This window comes from Neopsephotus bourkii, unplaced genomic scaffold, assembly GCF_033783945.1.
Source record: "Neopsephotus bourkii isolate Nb327-2 ecotype Australia unplaced genomic scaffold, CSIRO-AGI_Nbou_v1 NB_107, whole genome shotgun sequence".
Taxonomy (NCBI): domain Eukaryota; kingdom Metazoa; phylum Chordata; class Aves; order Psittaciformes; family Psittacidae; genus Neopsephotus; species Neopsephotus bourkii.
This window is the reverse complement of record NW_026900624.1, coordinates 16613525-16632418: the sequence shown is the minus strand read 5'-3', so window position 1 is coordinate 16632418 and position 18894 is coordinate 16613525. Positions and strand designations below refer to the sequence as shown.

Below are 18894 nucleotides of genomic sequence, written 5' to 3'. Positions count from 1 at the left end.
CAGATTATTAGTCACAGACTGGTTTGTGTTGGAAGGGGCCTCAAAGCTCATCCAGTTCCAACCCCCTGCCACAGGCAGGGACACCTTCCACTAGGGCAGGTTGCTCCAAGCCCCGTCCAGCCTGGCCTTGAGCACTGCCAGGGATGGGGCAGCCACAGCTTCTCTGGGCAACCTGTGCCAGGGCCTCAGCACCCTCATAGTAAAGAACTTCTTCCTAATACCTAATCTAAATCTCCCTGCTTTCAGTCTAAAGCCATTCCCCCTTTTCCTGTCCCTACAGGTGCTTGTAAAAAGCCCCTCTCCAGCTTTCTCATAGGCCCCCTTTAGGTATTAGAAGGCTGTTACAAGGTCTCACATGAGCTTCTTCTCCTCAAAGTTTATAGTCTCTGGAAGGGTTCAGGCAGCCAGCTGAACACTGCCCATCATCCCCCAAAGCTTTTGCTTTCAGGAGCAGTTTGGCCGCCGTGAATCTTGTTTCCTAAGAAAGATAATGCTTTTCACTAGAAAAATTCCTTCCAGGCTGCCCTTGCACCAGCTGCAGGAGGAGAGGCAGCTGACATCAGGGCAGGTCTACCCAAAACCTCCCCTGCAGGGTGACCTCACCAGCAAGTAGGAAAGCAGAGAGCTCATGGCTGTGGGTGGCAGGAGAAGGTGGAGGAAGTGTGGTAGGTGACTTACCCAGAGGTAAAGCTTGACATCCTCCCATGGGGAAAACCTGCCTTTCCTTGGAACTGAGGTGGAAGTGATGAGCATGTTCCCTGATGCTGGGTCCCAGCCTGCCAGCGCCTTGGAGTGCTCACATAGTGGTTCCAGGTTTTACGTTTGTATTCCTTCTGCCACTGCAAACTGCCCCAGCCCACCACTGCTCACAGAAATAAAACAGAGCTGCTGCTTGCTGTAACCTATGTCAGAGACAGCAGCCCGCTTTCTCCTAGAGGTGTTTCACACTGAGCATCCCAAGATCAGGGTCCGTCTGCGCTCCAGGGTTTTGACAAGTGTGCTTTGCTCCTGCCTTGGGCCATAAGTGACATCTCAGCCCCAGGCTGGTGTAAGTGCTGCTTCTCATGGCAGGAAGGTTCCCTCCCTGAAAGAAGACTAGAAGGACAAGACCCACTGAACCTCAGCCCCTGCAATAAGCAAAAGCTCAAGCTCACTTCAGAGAAGCCATCCAGACAGCACCACGCAGAGGCAGCTTAAGTACAATCTATATTATCTCTATATTTTTATTTGTCATCATATTTGCTCATTTCTGCAGAGTATAATGTCACAAAGACCAAAATAGAGAGAGCGGCTTGTCGCTGAGCTCACATCAGTTAAACACAATAGGTACAAAACTAGGTGACTCTGTCTTATTTATCATACTTTTTTTTTTTCAGTCATTTATATACAAAGAACTATTCTATATGGAAAAATAATAAACAAATCCCATGGCTATGTTACATGGTAAACAAAAAAGGAAGGAAGGAAGGAGAGGGGAAGCAGGTGAGGGAAAGCAGCTCCAAGGGCCTATTCCTGGAACCAACAGATTTGTTGGGGCCCTGGGCTACTGCAAGCAGACCTGCAAGACCATGGATGCCTTGGTCTCAAGCTCTGGGTCTTCTACTTGCTCCTCCAAGTCAGAGCAGTGTCAGAGCCAGTCCTTGCTCTGCCACGTGCCTGTGGTGAGGGAGAGCAGGAAGCTCAGAGATGATTTTGTGTGGTGTCAAAAAATACCTATGTATATAAAACTATAACACATGGCAGCTGGCTGTTGGTTGGGCACTAGTTTTTCACCAGGTCTCTCCAAAGGCAGCTAGCGCAAAAGGGTTCTACTTGAAACCACTACACACAGGAAGCTTCGAAAATACCCAGATGCTCTGCAGCATGTGTATGCAGCATACAGTTCAAAATCACTAAAAGGATTAGTAATAAAAAGCTTCCCCAAGCCTGGATCCCCTTCAAACTCAAAGGGGCAACCCCAGAGAGTTCAGAACTCGGCCACCTGATGCAACAAAGACTGGGGACAATCACCAATGAAGCGACACTGGGACATCATCAAGGCCTGCAAATGCAAGGGAAGGGGAGGAAGGGATAGTGTCCCACACCCTGCTTTCCTAAGAGAGACTCACCCTAAAGGACTGTTAATCAGAGCCACGGAAGATATAAGGAAAGCCCATTCAATCTTCAGTCCTGCTTTCCAGGCGTGAGAAGGAGTTTTACACCAAGCCCACGCGGAGCCCGGCAGCCAGCATTTGTGTGCCCATTTAACCAGTGACAGGTTTAGGAAACGCAGTCACAAACTGCACGGCATCCCAGGAGGTGTGCAAATGGGGAACTCCAGCAGCAGAGAAGCTGCTGGATCCACTGGTCCTGCTTCAAGAGTCAGCACCGCTGCCCCCACCTGCTTCACCACCCTTCCAGACACGAGTGGAGGAGACACTGCCCTGACATTGTCCTTAAGCCTTCCCCTAGCCTAACCTCATGGCAGGGAGCAAACCTGCCTCTCTTCAAGCCTTTTTCCTCCCGCTCCTGACCGCAGGCTTCTGGCAGGGGTGCTGAGGAAATGAGGTGCTCTTTGCTCACAGTCGCTTCTGAGAAAGTGAATCAAGCACATAGATGAGGATACAAGAGGAAAGGTGAACACCAGCTGGTAAACCAGACCCCCTGTTCTCCCAGCAGAGCAATGAGGGGCAATCTGGGAATGCACAGGTCTGCTGACAGCATGGTAGGCATCAAGCAGGAGAGGAACAGAGAAACTGCAGCCAAGAACACCGAAGCTTGCTCCAACCCCTCCATTTGCTTCCTGCATGAGGGTACGGGGCATCTGATCTGCAGTACTTGGGGGTGCTTCCCTGCTCCTACCCTAGACAATTTTAAGCAAGCAAGAGGCATTTCCTGGTCCCTGGATAGATCTACAGAGGGATCATATTTATTTCGGTTCCACTAAATACCATGGGGCCAATCCAAAAACCCAACAAAAGCAAGGGGAAGCTTCTTTTCCCACTCTCATGGATTCTGGCTCCATCCTTGGTAACTGCAGTTGCTGAAAGGCCTGTGAGATGTGCAGGAGAAACTGCTGCTTGGAAAACTATGAGGGATAACTTGAACCAAATGGATCATGTCAGGTTTCAAGTTTGCTCCAGTTTGGCCTGGAACAGCTATGGAGATAAAAAGCAAAGGAGTGTACAATACCCCTTCCAGCCTAAGGGCAAAACCTGTGCAGCTCAAAGGGGAAGTCAGTGATGATCAGTGCAGGGAGAGCTACTTGCAAGACCAGGACCTGCTTGGGCAGCTACCTGGTGCAACCCACACCTTTAAGAGGGGCAGCTATGTCAGTGGGGGACAGGAAACAAGAAGAAAAAGGGTTCTAGTGTTTACGTATCTTCCTTTCCCAAAGAGGGACGAAAGGACCAGAGCTCTACAAACTTCCATCAGCTATCACAGCCAATCCTCAGTCTGGTCAGTAGAAGACAGATGCTCCAGGGAGGCTTCCTGCCACCAGAATCATAGAAACGTAGAAGAGTGCAGGTGAAATGGAAAGCTTAGACACCTGGCGATTAGAAAACCCTGCCATTGTGATACAGCAACTCCATCCCTGCTGAGCTTCAACATGTATCAGCTTTGATGGGGAGCAGGGGAGATGCAGGGTGCAGAGGAACAGGACAAAAGGAAAGTCTTTTTTCTCCCCCGCTCACTCAAGTACAGGACTGCACAACCAGGTGAATAGTGGGTGAGGGCAGATGTTCCTTTCTAAGCATTCAAGGCAATGACTACAGAGAGACCAGTGTCTGGTCTGGTCCTCAGGAATGCTTATCGCTGCATCCTGATCGCATTTCCCAAGGATCACAGAGGCGTTAGTACCAGGGAGCTGGGGGAGAAAACTGTGCCTACATCAACCATTCCGGAAGAGGAATACAGGTCAGGTTATCCAGTTGGAAAAAAACACAAAAACGTTTTTGGCCACAACTCCAGGCCTTGGCCAGTCACAGTCCACACCAACCTGGGTAGGTGTGGGATGCCAGAGCCCTAAACCCTGGAGCTTTGCTTCCATGGATTCCAGACAATTGCTGCTGTAAGGAATGGGCTCGAGAACAGTCTTGGCCATTCCCCCACCTTCGCAACCACTCGTTGTGTCCATGCCCACAAAAGCTAATGGAAGTGCCCCTTTCTGCAATCTGCACTCTCTAGGAAGTGATATGACTTGTGTGTTTCTGCTTCAATAAATTAAAAAGGAACCACAAAATCAACAGAAGAAGGAAAACGACAGCCTGTGCTGGCAGCTTCCCCTCCTAGAATTCATCGTCGGAGCTCAGCAAGAGGGTCTTCTCGTTGTCACGGGCACCCGAGCAGCTGTGGGAACGCGAGATAACGTGGCTACCATTGCGCCAGGAGGGACCATGCTCCAGCGTTGACTGCTGGGTGTACTGCTGGTAGGCTGGGGAAAAGTTGTGGATCGCATCTTGGACGATGTCGTGGGGATTCATGGTCTCCTTGAGGCTGCTGGAGATGCTCTTCATGGGAGCACAGCGACCTGTTGGGGCAAGATGGGGAGGGACAAGTGAAGAACACTGCTGCCTTCCCCCACGCCCCATAACATAAAGGTGAGGAGAACAGGGAACATGCAATCCTACATCCTGGAGACTTTTCAGACTTCCTTAAGCAGCCGCTGAGGAAATGCCACTCAAATTGTCAGGTTTTACCAGTAGTGCTCCTAAATCCAGCCCCTTTTAGCCAAGTGAATCTGCCTCAGAACCACATGGGGGACATGCCATGAGAATGGGATATACCCACAGCAACAACCTCCACTGCACACTACCTGTGCTGGCTTGGGTGAAGACAGTCAGGTAAGGGGGTGCTCATGTAAAGAATTTCAGAAGACAAAAACTAAGGAAATTCTATAAACAAAGGAGAAATGGCATTCACCATTCCCGCTCACTGGATATTAGACTGATAGGCAGTTTGGAGGTGACCACAGGAAACTGGCCATAAAAGTGGAAAGCAGTGGAGGGAGGAGGGAAAGGGGGAGAACAGGCAGTACTAGGGGCACTCCACAGCTGGAAGGTGTCACAGGGGTACCATGAAGGAAGCAATAGTTGGAGACTGTCCCACCCAAGTGCTGAGCACAGAGGAAGGCCGCGTGTCCTTCTAAGAGCTGCCATTTCTCTTGGCTTCTAGGTTCCATTTCCAGCATGGGCTTTTGGCTCTGCTCATGCTGGGAATGAGCTCCCCAGATGACCAAAGCATGCTGATCATCTGTGGCAATTATGAAAGTGAAGGGAGGCCAGGGTGAGAGAGCAGACCAGCTCCTTTCACAGTCCATGCAACTCTCTGGAGAGCACAGTCACATAGTCCTGACAGAAACGCTCTCCACAGGCGTTATGCCCCTGCCCAGGCAACCCTAAAGCAGCTGTGTGAGGCAGTCACATTACAGACCTACAACGAAGGGTAAACAAGGGACAGAGCAGGCAGTAGGCAGGCTGGGAATCAGGGCAGAACAGGATCCAGTTAAAAACCAATGGAGACAAACACATAGAGCATGCTGTACCTACCGTATGGTCCATATGATGGAACAGCTGCATCAGGGACCAGTAGCCAAAGCAAGGGAAAGAGAAAATGGAGAGGAGAAACAGAGAAAGAGAGAGAGAGAGGAAATAACAAGAACTGAACAAGACCCACCACTCAAACATCTCCCACTCTACTGGCCAGCGCTTTACCCTTTCATCACCCACAAATCTCATCTCCTGCATCTGTGACCACTGTCCTCCCAAAACCTCTGGGGCTGGCTGGGATGAAGGGATCATCTACATTAACACTGCCCAAGGGCTGCTGTTTTCCCACAGCTCAGTGCAGAGTCTTCCCAGAAGGATGGAATCCCTTTATTTAGAGAATACTGAATGTACTTGTACCACTGGGCATGAAAGCCCCCTTTTCCCAGAGATAACATCCACCTCCTTTTTCCCCAGAATAAGACTTCCAGCAGCCCAGCCCAGCCCAGACAAAGTCATTACAGGAACATCCTCCTCCTCCTCTGAGCCAAACATGTTGCCAAAGCACAGCCTCATCTTCCCGAGCCAGATTCAAAACAGAGGCTGTTTCAGGCCCTGTCCCTCCTGCCTTCAGTCTGTTGCACAATCTGAAGCAATGGAGTTCCCCTTTGAGGAGACAGGAAGAAGGACAAGCCCACTGTATGAAAAGGATGCAACTTCTTGCAGCCCTCAGGTCTGCAACAAGCTGTTGTGGGTGGCATACTGGGGAACTGAAAAGGGAACAGTGCAATTCAGACAAGGTTTCTGCCCTGCAGAGCTGTTGCGCAATGAATCTGTTCAGACACCATAGGAGAGGATGTGATGTTTTCCAAGCATTGAGGCTGGGAGTCACATCAGTGTGCTGGCTGTCAGAGGGACCAGTCTCCACCCAGTATTACTACCAAATAGACACGCCATATGCACTGGCATACTTCTTACCTTGGGCATCAAGTCTCTTGTCCACGTACACCTTGTACGTGAAGGCATGGCGCAGGGCGATGGCTGCAAAGAACATCTCTACACAAATGATGAAGTCCTGATATCCAGCAGCTACTGTGCCTTCACCCACAGACACATTGGCAGAGTGGATTTTGGGGATGGCACCACACTTCTCCAAGATGGCCAACAGCATCCCTAAACAAAGCGACAAGCCCGTGTAAATGCAGAAAACGTTACTGCATACTAACTGTAAGGAACTGGAATACCTGTCTCTGGTGTATGCCCTAGATCGAACCCATTTGACACAGGAGCTACAAAGCATGCTAGATACTCCCACCTACACTCAGCTGTACAACAGAGAAAGGAGGAATAAATGAGACAAATATGTTTAAGCATGTTCAGATGCTCCATGCAAAGAATGTTCAAACACTGAAGACACTCTTCTGTTCTCAACTGACGCATAATCTGTGGAATTAGCTGCTGCAGGATGTAATCAAGTCCAAAAGGGTAAGAAGTGGTCAGATATTTCTGTGATCTCAGCACTTCCACTAGTTAGAGCGGAAAAATGAAGTAACTGAGCTTTTCATTTAAGCATAATGCGTTTTTGACACACCGCTGCAAGAAAGATGTTTCTCCCTGTCCATAGCCAGCTGGCTGAAGAATTCCAGAGAAGGCAGAAAGCGTGTGACCAGAAGGCTCAAGGTGATAAACTAGACAGCTTATTAGTTTGCCTGTAAACAGGGATGATGGGCCATATTCCACCAGCCTAAATTCCACCTAATTTCCTACTCAATTAGTCTTTGAAGTACAACTGAGTAAACCAAAGTAGGGCACTCAACAGGGAAACGCTTAGAGCCAATTAGTAGGAAGCATTAAGCCCAGGTGGAATTTCAGCTTTCTGAATGTGCCTCTGCATCATGCATACATACTCTGAATGCCCTTCCACTTGGTGATGGTTCTGTGGCAGCACACACTGCACTCGCATGAATCACAAACATGCCATTAAAATTTTATTTCCAGAGACTGAAAGTACTAAAACTTTTTAGATGTGCCACTTTAATCAATCAAATGGCACCATGCAGATAAAACGTTGGCAGCTCGTGTTTTATGATTGTTCCCGGAATGGAAAGGACTCTTCATCCAAACAGCTGATTTTGCCAGGCAGATACAAGTGTGCACATGCATAGAGATAGTGAAGATTCAGAAACAAAGAGGAAAATGAGCAAAACAGGTTTCCCAGAGAAAAGCAATGAAAGACAATAAACCAAACATAATAATACCAGAAAGACATTCTGGCTGTTAATCACCGTCTGCTCTATCAACTCTAGTGTCTGAGCCCTTGCAGAGAACTCTTTGTGCCTACCACGGGAAGGGAAAAGCAGCTCACCTTGCCAGAAGGACAGGAAGATGACAGACTTCACCATGAAGAACTTGAGGACGGGGCTATAGGGACTAAGCAGCTCTCGTGTGGCGAAGTAGAAAAGGAATAGGGCATACAGTGCCAGGCTGACAGAGATGTTGTAGATGATCGTCACATAGAGGTAGCCGCTGGTTACACTGAAAAGACAAGGTAGACAAATGCCTGAGACTTCAGCCTGAGATTTTCCCCTTGCCACTGTCACTGGGGAGTTCTAAGACTCCATTTCCTTCCTGCCTCTCCGTCCCACTCCCTCCCCCAAACACAGGTAAGAAAAACCTGAAGCCAACAGGCTTACCTCTGCCCACTTTTCTCATGTGAATATTCAGCCTGTGTTGTCCCTCTGCCTTTTCCCAGAGCCCAGCACACACATGGACAATAAGCCCAGCTAGACAGAGGAGGTCCAGGCAAGGCTTGCAATGCTAGACAAACTTACTCAAAGTCACCATCCTGGTACTTGCCGAAGGCCTGAAGGATGACTGTGCTGATTGCCATGAGGGGCTTCACCACACAGAACTGCAGGGTAGCCTACAGGAATGAAAGAGAAAAAATGAGAAAGCAGGAGGTGCAAGGAGCCAAGTTCCCAAGCCAGCACCACAATGGAGTGTCCACTGGGACAACTCAGCAAGGCAACACAATCCAAGGAGTCTGACCCCACTACTTGCTAATCGATGGGATACTGGGAAGCAAACTCCAATCCATAGCTGCCATAAAGCTAGGCAAAAAGGTCCCCCGGATGCGAGGGAGTGGAATACAACTCTCTTGAGGAGGCACTTTGACAACTGCCACCATATTAAGGAATTTGTACACACAGCAACATGTGTTGCCAAACAGAAGTTAAGAGCTATTCTGTTGTCATCAACACAACCTTTACTGAATCTCCCCAAAGACTCCATGGCACTTGGGATCAGCTCTATCCATTCTGCCAGTATAAATCAGTGCTCCTATTGGGATGACTCCTCTCTCAAAGCCACCCCATTCTTAACCTTTCTGGAAACACTGAACTTCAAGGTCCTAAGGGAGCAGAGAGTTATGACCCCAAAAATGTCACCTGTATCTCCCTGAACAAGGCTGGACAGCCTGGACAGGTGCTGACCTGTGCACATGTGGGGAGAGCTGTGCACGGAAAGAAGGCAAAACCAAGCAGGAATAATTGCTTTGGATACGATGCAATTTGTTAGTGGTCATAAGACTTCAAGGAGATTAAAAACCCCAGCACATGCCAGTTAGTGAGTCACTGTAAATATGTGAACTGGAAAAGGTCAAGCTAATTGGTAAACAACTCTGTCCTCTGAGCTTCCCCTCCTTCCAATCTGGGGATGTTTTAACCATTTCCCTGTAATTCAAACCACCACATCCTATTTTTAGTTGCTTCCCTAGAAGATGCTATAGCGTACAGGAAGCGCATGGATGGTGTGTGACCCATCTGTGCAGGTCACCAGACAAAGCTCAGCAGAGAATCTTGATCAAGACATCTTGAAGGACACAAGCTGTCCAAATTTTACACCACAGCCTCCAGCACACCACCCAACTGCTGGAGAGCCACAGGCAATGCAGCCAGAGTCTGACCCACAGCTCAGAACAGCTTGGGGTATCAGTGAAAGTGGAAAGAAGGAATGGTTATAACAGATTCTTTCAGGATGAAAGGGGCTGGAAAGAGCAGAAAATGAGCAGGTGGCAGTGGGAGGCAACAAACGTCCTGAAGATGCTGAGGATGGATAAAATGGGCAAGGTGCTCCTTCCAGTACGTTTCGCTGTCTGATCATAGTGATGGTGGATACTGCACACATCTGCATTGAGATGTGCTCTGCTGCCCTTTTGCACCTGCCTTCCCAAGAAATTGCCTTGATAGGTCTTACTCAGCAATTCTGGAAGTACTAGAAATGTGAGTCTTGGTGTCAAAAATTTCTCACCAAGGTAACATATAAGCTCAAGTCAAGAAGGACAGAAGTATTTAAACATCCCTTTGCAAGACACCTCCCTTACAGCCTCCTCAGCTGACTTAGCAGTTTGCAAAGGGCAGGCCTGACTATAAGAGTCGCTGCCAGACAGCAGCAAAAGAAAAGCGAAACATCCACGTGAGCCAGTTACCAGATGAGCTGAGGAATTGCAGGTGGCCAGCAGGAGCTCCCCTCACCCCAAAAAAAGGTGCTTCTAGTCTTTGCTGTGAGAAAAACTTTCCAAACACAGACAGTGCAACCCATGTGGAGATAACTGCCAGAGGGAAATGGGAAAGAAGAGGCCTAAGGGAAATGATTTCCCCAACACTCATTCAACCTTGATCAGATTATGACATATTTAAAAGGCAAAAGTTAACATTAGAAGCAATAAGAACAGGTAAATGCATTGAATCAGACAAAGGGTGTACAAGTGAAGCCCAGGAGAAACAGGTGAAATAGCACAGTGGGAGCAGATTAGAAAATAAAGTATCAAGGAAGAAAACAGGAAGGCCATGAGGACAGAGGATAGGACAGAGAGAAACAGAAGAGAGAAAATAAAGATGTGGTCCTTTGAAAAAAGGTCAATTGTGCTGCAGAGATTAACACTGGGTATTACTGTGAGGCTGCACTGCTAAAACACAAAAGAAGGGTCTTGATGTGGAGGAGAAGCCGGGGCAGATCTCTAGACCCAGTGACTGGAATTACAATGACCTGAGCCCTTTCAAAGAACCAGACCTGCTTCATGCTGTCTCCAGAGAAACCTCATGTGTTCATTCCAGCAAGTGAGCAAAGCCTTGAAACTCACCTGCTGTTTCATGGCAGCCAGAGGTGACTGACCTGGGATGAGCAGACAACGGCTGTATCGAGGTTTAGATCTTCCCCATTCCCTCCCCCTCAACATACCCAATTCAGCACAGGCAGACACACATGGTGAACAACACTCAGTTCCTCCTACAAAGCACTGTGTCACACTTAACCTCCACCCCCCTCCTCAGCTCTAAACCACAGCAGCAGCACTGGGAATTCAGGAGGCTGTTACACAACTGTGGGGTGTCTGCAACACAACGCAGCCATCTATTTCTCAAAGTTGGGACCTCTGCAATCCAGTAAAGGAAGAGGAAATCAGATTTTCTTCCCAGGGCTAATATCAGATACAGGGGATAAACTGTGTCTTTTACTGATGTCTTCTTGATGCAGGATTCAGTAGAAAATAGTATGATCATTCAAAACAAATCAGCCCACAAAACAGCACCTCTCCTCAGCTGTCTCTCAAAATGCTATTAACCCCCCCCCTCAAAGGAGTGCCCATCTCAAAAGTTCGTCAGCAAAAGGCACCATTGCCACCCCCAAACTTCATTCACTCCTGGAAGATGGCACAGTTCCTCCTGCCCATACCTGTTTGCAGAACCTCAGGAATCCAATAGAATAGGTCTTTCCCCACAGGCAGCAAGTCCCGTATACACAGCTGGACCTGAGAGGACCAACACAAGATAACAGGGTTCAAAAGGAAGATTTGGGCTAGAGTGCAAGATTCCTACCCTCTTTGTCTACCACTCTGTAACGAAGTTGCAGGACTAGTGCTTTCCCCAACCATGACTACAGTTACAGCCATACCCTCTTTCAGAGACGAATTTAAAACAACATCCCAGTTCCATACTCCAATCTATTTTACTTATTTATTTAACCGACAGATCCTAGAGGAAGCACACACAAGCAACTGAAGACAGAAACTATTTAAAGGAGGAGACAGGAATAAGGAAAGAAACAAAGGAGTAGGCAGGTGCCCAGAAAAGCTGTGAATCAGATCAGCTTGCCTAAGGGGATGTGACCAGCCTGATCTGTCTCAGACCAGAGCACTGGTATATCATCACCATCCATGCTGCCCAGTCCCAGCAGACACTTGCCACCTGACACAGTTTTTTAGGGCAGAGATAGAGCCATGCTAGATAGGCACAGAAGGAGGAGAGTGTCATGCTGCAAGCACAATAAATACTCACTCAATTGGTTTCCCTCTGATCTCAGACATGATGGAGCTCTCCCCTCCCAAGTACTCATAGCAGAGGCTGAGAAAGTTGTATATTACAAAGGCTGCAAAGACATCAATCAGAGCAAAATGACAATTTCAAAACAGGTGCAAGGCTCAAGAGTACAGGCAACAGACCAACATTAGCAGGGACTGCTTATGCAGCATCTTTCCCTTCAAAGCACTCCAGATTATTTTCTCTTCATTTATCACCCTACCTCAGCACTCACAAGACTATTTGAACTGGAGCGTGGCCAAGGTCCCAGGCCAGTTCCATGACTCATGCCAAAAGGGTCACAGGACCATTTAACACTTTGGTCAGTCTCTGTTTTACTTGGCATCTGTAAGATGCCATTCTTTACAGGGTTCCTGTGCACCATTCCAGGATATTACATGGGTACTAAATAATTTGGAAAAGTTCTCTCTGATTCATCAGCTGTATCTTATCTCCTATATTTAACCTGTTAGGTGAGGAACACAGTTTCTCTCTCTGAAGTAACCAGACTGTAGATGTAAGAGTTGGAGAAACAGAGGGCTTCATTTCCTCAGAAAGCTGAAATTTCTTGTGCACTGAACAGGCTTCTGGGCCACCTCCTTTCTGCCTTCCCCAGCAAGCTGGTACAGATGAGGAAGGACTTTTCAGACTGACTGCTAATACTCTGCCCCATTTCAATGCTCTTCAAGGCTCAATTTTGCTGATATATATAAACTGAGGTGAAGATACTGTGGGGAGGACTCTCATCAGAAGTACAGACAGGTTTACATTTCACAGGATCCAAACCCACTTAAATGTACTTAATCATACATGCCCCATCTGCCACTCTCTTGATTTGCTATAATTGCTGTTGGACTATCACAAAGTTGTGAGATTTTTAGGGCAAGGACTGTACTCTTTAAGTTTGCCACATACAGCCTTGGGCCAAAACAGCAGAGCAGGTGACCCTTCTTTCAACACAGTTTTCTATGACAGCATTTATCTGGACATTCTCTGGAATGCCAACACCCAAATCCTGGGTTTACCCCCCAGCACTGACATAACACAAAGAGAAAATAACTTGGGACTGAAACAGAAGTCTTAAGGAACTTGGAAATAAGAAAGAAAGCCTAATAAAGTACAGTGCTGAGGACCTCACCAAGCAGCTAGTTATTAGACCTGAGGTCAATTTTCCCACGTGGATGGACTGCCAAAGTCAGAGACAGACATCAACTCTAAGTCTTCTACAAGCATCCAAACTATGCCCTGGAAAAGAGGTATTCAACACTCCCCAAAATCCTCATCATCTCAAAACCTTGTATGTATAGCTTGTACACGTGCCCAGCTGGCAAGAATGCTACAGCACATAAAAGCCAGTGGTATACCTGCTTCTGTCTATGTAATTGGGATATTGTTATACATCTGTAATCCTTGTGATTGAACAAAGTCAGGTATGTTCACACAGCAATGATCTTGTGAAAGCCCTAATTAGAAAACAACAATCATGGAAAACTTATTGAAGTAACTGTGATAACTCCTTTTGCCTCCAGTTTTCCTGCGACTTAGCTGACAGCTCCCAGCACCCAGAGCAAGGAAAACTGAGCTTTTCCTATTGTCCTCCAGTGACCCCTGCCCTCTGATGTGGTCATTACAATACCAGCTGCCCGTTCCACAAGCACTAGGGAATAGAAGACAACAGAGGAAGAAATCATTCCATAAAAAAAAAAAAGGAGGGGGAAATATTTGTTCATTCATCTTCAAGAGAAACGAGTGCTAACTATCAAAGCTCGCCCATCAGCAAAAGAACTCCAGTTCTTCTCCAGTCGTGATCCACATTCATCAGATGGTGCTCATGACATCAACATAAGAAAAAATGAATCTACTTGTGTGTTACCGACACCCAGACTTGCACAGAAGCAGAGTTATGTGAAAGAACATCACCAAAGTCTGCTCCTCCGAATGCATGCTATGAAATGCCCCTAAATGGCCCAAGATAGGTTTTAAAATGTATTAGTAGGGTCTTCTGCCCCTCACTGCTTCACAACCTAAAATCCTCCCCACGAAAGAATGAGGTGGATGGCAAAGGAGGGAAGAGAACAAAAAGGCTGTTTTAAAGCAATCTCCAGAAAAAGGAAGGGAGAGAACCTGCTGACCAAAGGTTCTTTTGCCTCCACCTGTAGCCTTCTTGCACAGCCCAACATGCTGAGAACTCCAGAGCAAAGACTGCTCCTGAGCAGATGCTCAGATGTTTGCAAACTCCCTGAGGCAGAGGGATACTGGCTGTTGCTAGGAGAGGAGTTTGGCAGAGCAGCAGCTCCTGCTAGACCTGCACACGCACGCAGAGCAGGGAAGAAAAAACACAGGCCCAAACAAAGATGCCTTCTGAATCACGTGTGTGCATTTGCCATCTGCTGCTGCATCTCAGAGCACTGTCATGGCTGTGAAGGAGGGCCTGTTGGTCCCTTCAGCTGATTAACTTGTTCACATGGCTGGGGCACCTCTCTGCAATGCAGATCTCACCATAACTGCACCAATGAGACATGATTTAATGAGGGTATGGTGATAAACTGTCCTCAAAAATACACTGCCAGAGTACAGTTTCTCCTCCTGGGTGGGCGGAAGCTTCTTTCTGGATGACGTCAGGAGAGAAATGTAGACAGCATTTATTGAACAGTAACCATTTCCCTTACATACAATAGTTGCATTATCTGCTGCAGATAACCAAAACCAAAGCAACTGGTAACTCATCCTGAACATAGCACCCTCTCTCCCGCAGGACTCCAAAGCACTTTACACCTCACAAACCCCAGCATGTGGTGGCTGTGATACCCTGCGTGAGCACACAAGTGGCCACAGGATGGGACCAGAAGAATACATTGCTAACAAACTGCACCAAGAAAACAGAACACAGCAAGTGTCTGACTGCTGAATAAGTGCTGTTAGAAAGAGCTAACTGATAAATTGCTTTATAGCAGGTAGAATCAGATTTTTGGCTCTATACCTTCCTGAAGCAAAGGAAAATCATAAACTTTGTCTCTACAGAACACTGGAGAGAAAGCTCAATGCATGTTATCATGCTCACAGGCCAGTGAGGAGAAGATCAGGTTAGATGGGGATTTGAACAACATGGTCTAGTGAAAGATGCTGCAGCCCATGGCAGGCGGGTTGCACTAAGATTATCTTTCAAGGTCCTTCCCCACCCGAAGCATCCTGTGATTTTGTGACTTTCAGGCACTGAGCAAGAGATGGCCATCTAGTGAGGCACCCTGTAAAACTTCGTCTCAGTAGGTGACAGTGATGCTTCTAAATGTTTCCAACCAGAAGCAAAAATCCTCTCAGGGCAGAGACTTCCCTCCTCCCCCATTTTCTGTCTGACCCCTTTTTACCTTCATAGCAGTCCCGCACTGTGCCAAAGTAAACATAGTACTGGTCATTGGTGAAGAACAGCAGACTGAGCCATGAGTCAAAGGCGTAAATGGGCACAATGAAGAGGATCCGAACAATGTAGCGCTGTTCATTTGGGCAGCTGTAGCAGCGAAGGTGCATGTAGATCTGAGAGAAGGGAGACAGGAGACCAGGATCAGCACGACATGGAATAGAGAGGAGAAAGTAAAACTGCAGAGTCAACTGGGCCAGGAAAAAGAAACTCAGTAACTCACCTCTTGATGGCCTCGAAGTAATAATATAAAATAAAAAAACAAATCACCATTATCATATGATATTAATACAGCAACCCTTAGTTTGCAGAGGGAAGAAAAGGAAGTGGAGGCATTTCTAATCTAGTCACTTACAGGGAATTCATTTACTGTTGTTATCATCACCTTGCCCATATTCTTTTGTTCGTACCTTTTTTCCCCAGTTATCAGGCCTATATTCCTGCTAACCTGTTTGAAGTATCTAAAGATTTATATCACTGCAGGCTGTTTTTCCCTGAAGAGGGAAGCTTAAGTGCATGCTCATTCTAAACACTCTCACTCTCTTGGCAGCTTTGGACGCTTTCAAGACTCACCTGAAACAACCTAAGAGAGCCCTTCACAGAACTGCCAAGAGCTGATAAGCCCCAACCCATCTTGGCTCCAGAAGTGCCATTCTGCACATCGGTGACAGCACAGCCACAATGTGTCAGCCAAGAAGGGAGCACCGAGCTCACTCAGCATGCTCAAAGGAACCATACAGACACACCGCTTGCTTTGTCCCACAGTCTGCACACATGCCAATCCCTGTAAGTCACTGGCTGCGGAGAGCACACTGTCCCCACCCTACCACTGCTCACAGTTTGCTAGCCATCATTAAACCCACACCTAAGATGCTTTCTCACAGACTACCCACCTTCTGGAAAAGGTATTGACCACAAACATACCCTGAAGATGAGCACTACTCTGGCCTAGTAACATGGCCAGAGCTTCAGCCAGAGTTGTGGGTACACTCTGTCTACCACAGAGTGAAGCAGAGGGCATTCTCCAGAGGCAAGGCCTCCGTATGCAACCCTCACTAAGCTGCTGACCCAGCTGCTGAACTTAACAACAGCTAGTTTATGGCATATGTGCCTCATGACTGACTGACTTTGCTGCCTGAAGAAGCATAAGCATTTGCTTGGAGCTTTACCCTACATTTGCGGGTGCTGTGAGGATTCTCTAGGATCTAAAACAAAGCATACACTAATGATCTCACCTTTCCTTGGAAAGCGAGAGCAAGTTCTCTCTCTCTAGCTACTTGCTGCTCATCTCTCCTTGCCTCTTAGGCAGATTTGGTCAAAATCAACTGAAGGGCTCAAAATACATCTGTTTCCTCTCCCTAGCCCATGAGGAGCTCAAAAAAAGTCTCGTTTCCTGAGAATAAGAGGTTGAAAATAAACTAACAGACCTTAGGGGTATTTTTTCCTTGTGACAATCCCAGTGACACATCTGACCCAGCACAAGGATAGCTAACACCGGAGTTCAGATGACTCCAAGCTTTGCCCTTGGGATGTCACAAGAGCCCTGTGATCTGTGAGCTTACAGAAGCACAGGAACTGCTGCCTTGGAAGAGAACAACAGTGTATTTCAATCAACAGCGTCTCTCTGGCACTGACCTGCATCGGTTTCTGCAGAGAAGGGCACTAATGCCTAACTGTGCAATGCTATACCCCAGAGGAAAGATTTCTTCCTACCCTCAGCAGGTGGTCAATTTAACAGGAGGATCCATGGCACTTGTAATTGGTACCCAAGCTGGTGAAACTGCAGGTGTTAGTCTTATTCATCAGTGACTAATTCATTTTTGAACTTCACTAGCCCCTGTATTCCATGAATAGGCTGTAGTTTTCTAGACCCTAGTCATCACTCTGGAATCTACGGACCAACAGGTACAAAACACAGGTTGATAAATAACAGGGTTTGCATTTCCCCACTGTGTTTTTCAGTTCACATGATGATCGAATGAAAGAGAGGTACGGAACAGGATACAGGGTTTGACTTGCTCTGGCTTCCAGGACACCTGCCCCAGAAAGAGGGGAGGGGAGAAAAGTTAAATAAAACATTTCCTGCTACTCCTTTCCGCAGCAGAGTTCAGTCTGTGGAATCCACTGGCACAGGAGATCAAAGGAGGTATGTCAAACAACAGATGACCACAGGCATTTACCTAGCAGCTGACACAATAATAAAATGGCTAGATTCAGCTACTAGACCTGGGAAACGATGGCTTGAGATAACGCACCTTTCTGCAAACACTCAAAAGATGGCCAAATGTTTTACTAGTTTTAAAGAGTTTGCTTCCTCTCCATTTACACTATGGAGAAGAAGCAAACTGTCTGAACCTGGGCAGGAAAAGGCCCGTATAAAAGTTGTCACCTTGATCAGCACAGATAATATATTAGACCCAAAAGAAGAGGTCCTGGTACCACTCCAGAGACTGAAAACCCCCATCACACAGCTGCATGTGGGAGGGATATGCCACGGGATCGTATGTGTTCTTTAATATGTGTGGGGAAAAGCATGAGAAGCATGAGTGACAGGGTTTTACCTGATGGCAGGTGATGAGCAAAGCTGTCCATACAAAGAAACCTGAGATAGCCTGAGCAGCAGTGGTCATGAGGAATACTGGCTGCTCCACAGCCGTGGGGCTGCCATCCTCCGGCATCCAGGAGAAGTTGGGAGCCACAGCTGGAGTGGTGGCAGTTGACCCCAATCTGGGGGCTGCAGTGACATCAGTCATCACTATCATGGTGCCTTTTGGTGTGAGGTTCCAGTTGGGATTTCTAAAGAGCACCCACGAGCCGAGATCTGTCAAGAAAGAGAACCAAAAAGCAATTGAACACAGCTAAAAGGACTCAGGGGCTTAACAGTAACAGTACTTTGCATCTCTCACATGCCTTTCACCAGGCTGCTCACATGCTTTACAAACAGGACCTGGGTATGTCTGCCAGTGCCACCCCTCGTGATACAACAAATCATGCGGTCCTCAGGAACCTCTCACAACACAGCCTCACCAAGACCATAAAACACTGCCACCACCACTGTCACCACGCTTCTGCAATAAAAATATTTAAGAACAAGATGAATACAGCATTCACCTAAGATCAGAAGGAAATTAGCTAAATCATCTGTACTGGAAGATGATAGGCACACCTAACTTAGCAGCTCTACTTCCCACAAAAGCACTAGCTATTCTGCTCTGTTCTAGTCTAGTTAGTCTGCCAGTCTTACAGCTTCATTTGGAAGGCAACAGAACAAGCAGCAGCAGGCAATAAGAACAGGCACCACAAAGTGTTACTGTGCAGCAAGGAGGAAAGAAGAATCTCCTTATTACTCCAGCAAGGAATCCCTACCTCTCCTACTGCCATTTTTAAACCCAACTCAGCCCAAAGCACCTTCATTGGAAGGATAGGCACTGAAAGCTCTTCTCCCAAGAAAAAAGAGCATGAAAGGTAATGGTTATACCAAACACTGTATGGCATGGTAAACTTAGCCAACCTGTCACTAATTCTATTAACTTAGCATGGTTTTCTACATTACATGTATTTAACCTGATTAGCCTTTAAAAGCCATCTGACCCATGAAAACATCAGCCAGAACACAAGGATATGCAAGACTTCAAAGTAACATGACCCTTGGTCATTTCAT

General features: G+C 47.2%; 1 protein-coding gene across 2 annotated transcripts; it reads right to left on the bottom strand.

Annotated features, from left to right (window-relative positions):
* Nucleotides 1–1198: 1198 nt before the first annotated feature.
* TMEM184B (transmembrane protein 184B) lies at nt 1199–18335 on the bottom strand. 2 transcript variants are annotated; one of them, XM_061363668.1, is made up of 9 exons: nt 17795–18335; nt 15184–15349; nt 11798–11888; nt 11196–11271; nt 8297–8388; nt 7831–8000; nt 6444–6638; nt 5529–5552; nt 1199–4510 (listed from the first exon to the last, which is right to left on the bottom strand). In XM_061363668.1, the coding sequence occupies exons 1-9, from the start codon at nt 17993–17995 to the stop codon at nt 4269–4271; spliced, it is 1257 nt and encodes a 418-aa protein (XP_061219652.1). In that variant the 5' UTR covers nt 17996–18335; the 3' UTR covers nt 1199–4268. The 2 variants fall into 2 exon arrangements, with proteins under 2 accessions (XP_061219652.1, XP_061219653.1); XM_061363669.1 differs by lacking the exon at nt 5529–5552 and having other exon boundaries at nt 17795–18306.
* Nucleotides 18336–18894: the final 559 nt, after the last annotated feature.

Coding starts and splice junctions, on each gene's coding strand:
- TMEM184B (XM_061363668.1), bottom strand. CDS start 17,995: ATGATAGTGATGACTGATGTCACTGCAGCCCCCAGATTGGGGTCAACT. Junction 15,350..17,794: donor TGCTCATCACCTGCCATCAG/GTAAAACCCTGT, acceptor CCCTTCTCTCAG/ATCTACATGCACCTTCGCTG. Junction 6,639..7,830: donor CTTCCTGTCCTTCTGGCAAG/GTGAGCTGCTTT, acceptor CGCTTTGTTTAG/GGATGCTGTTGGCCATCTTG.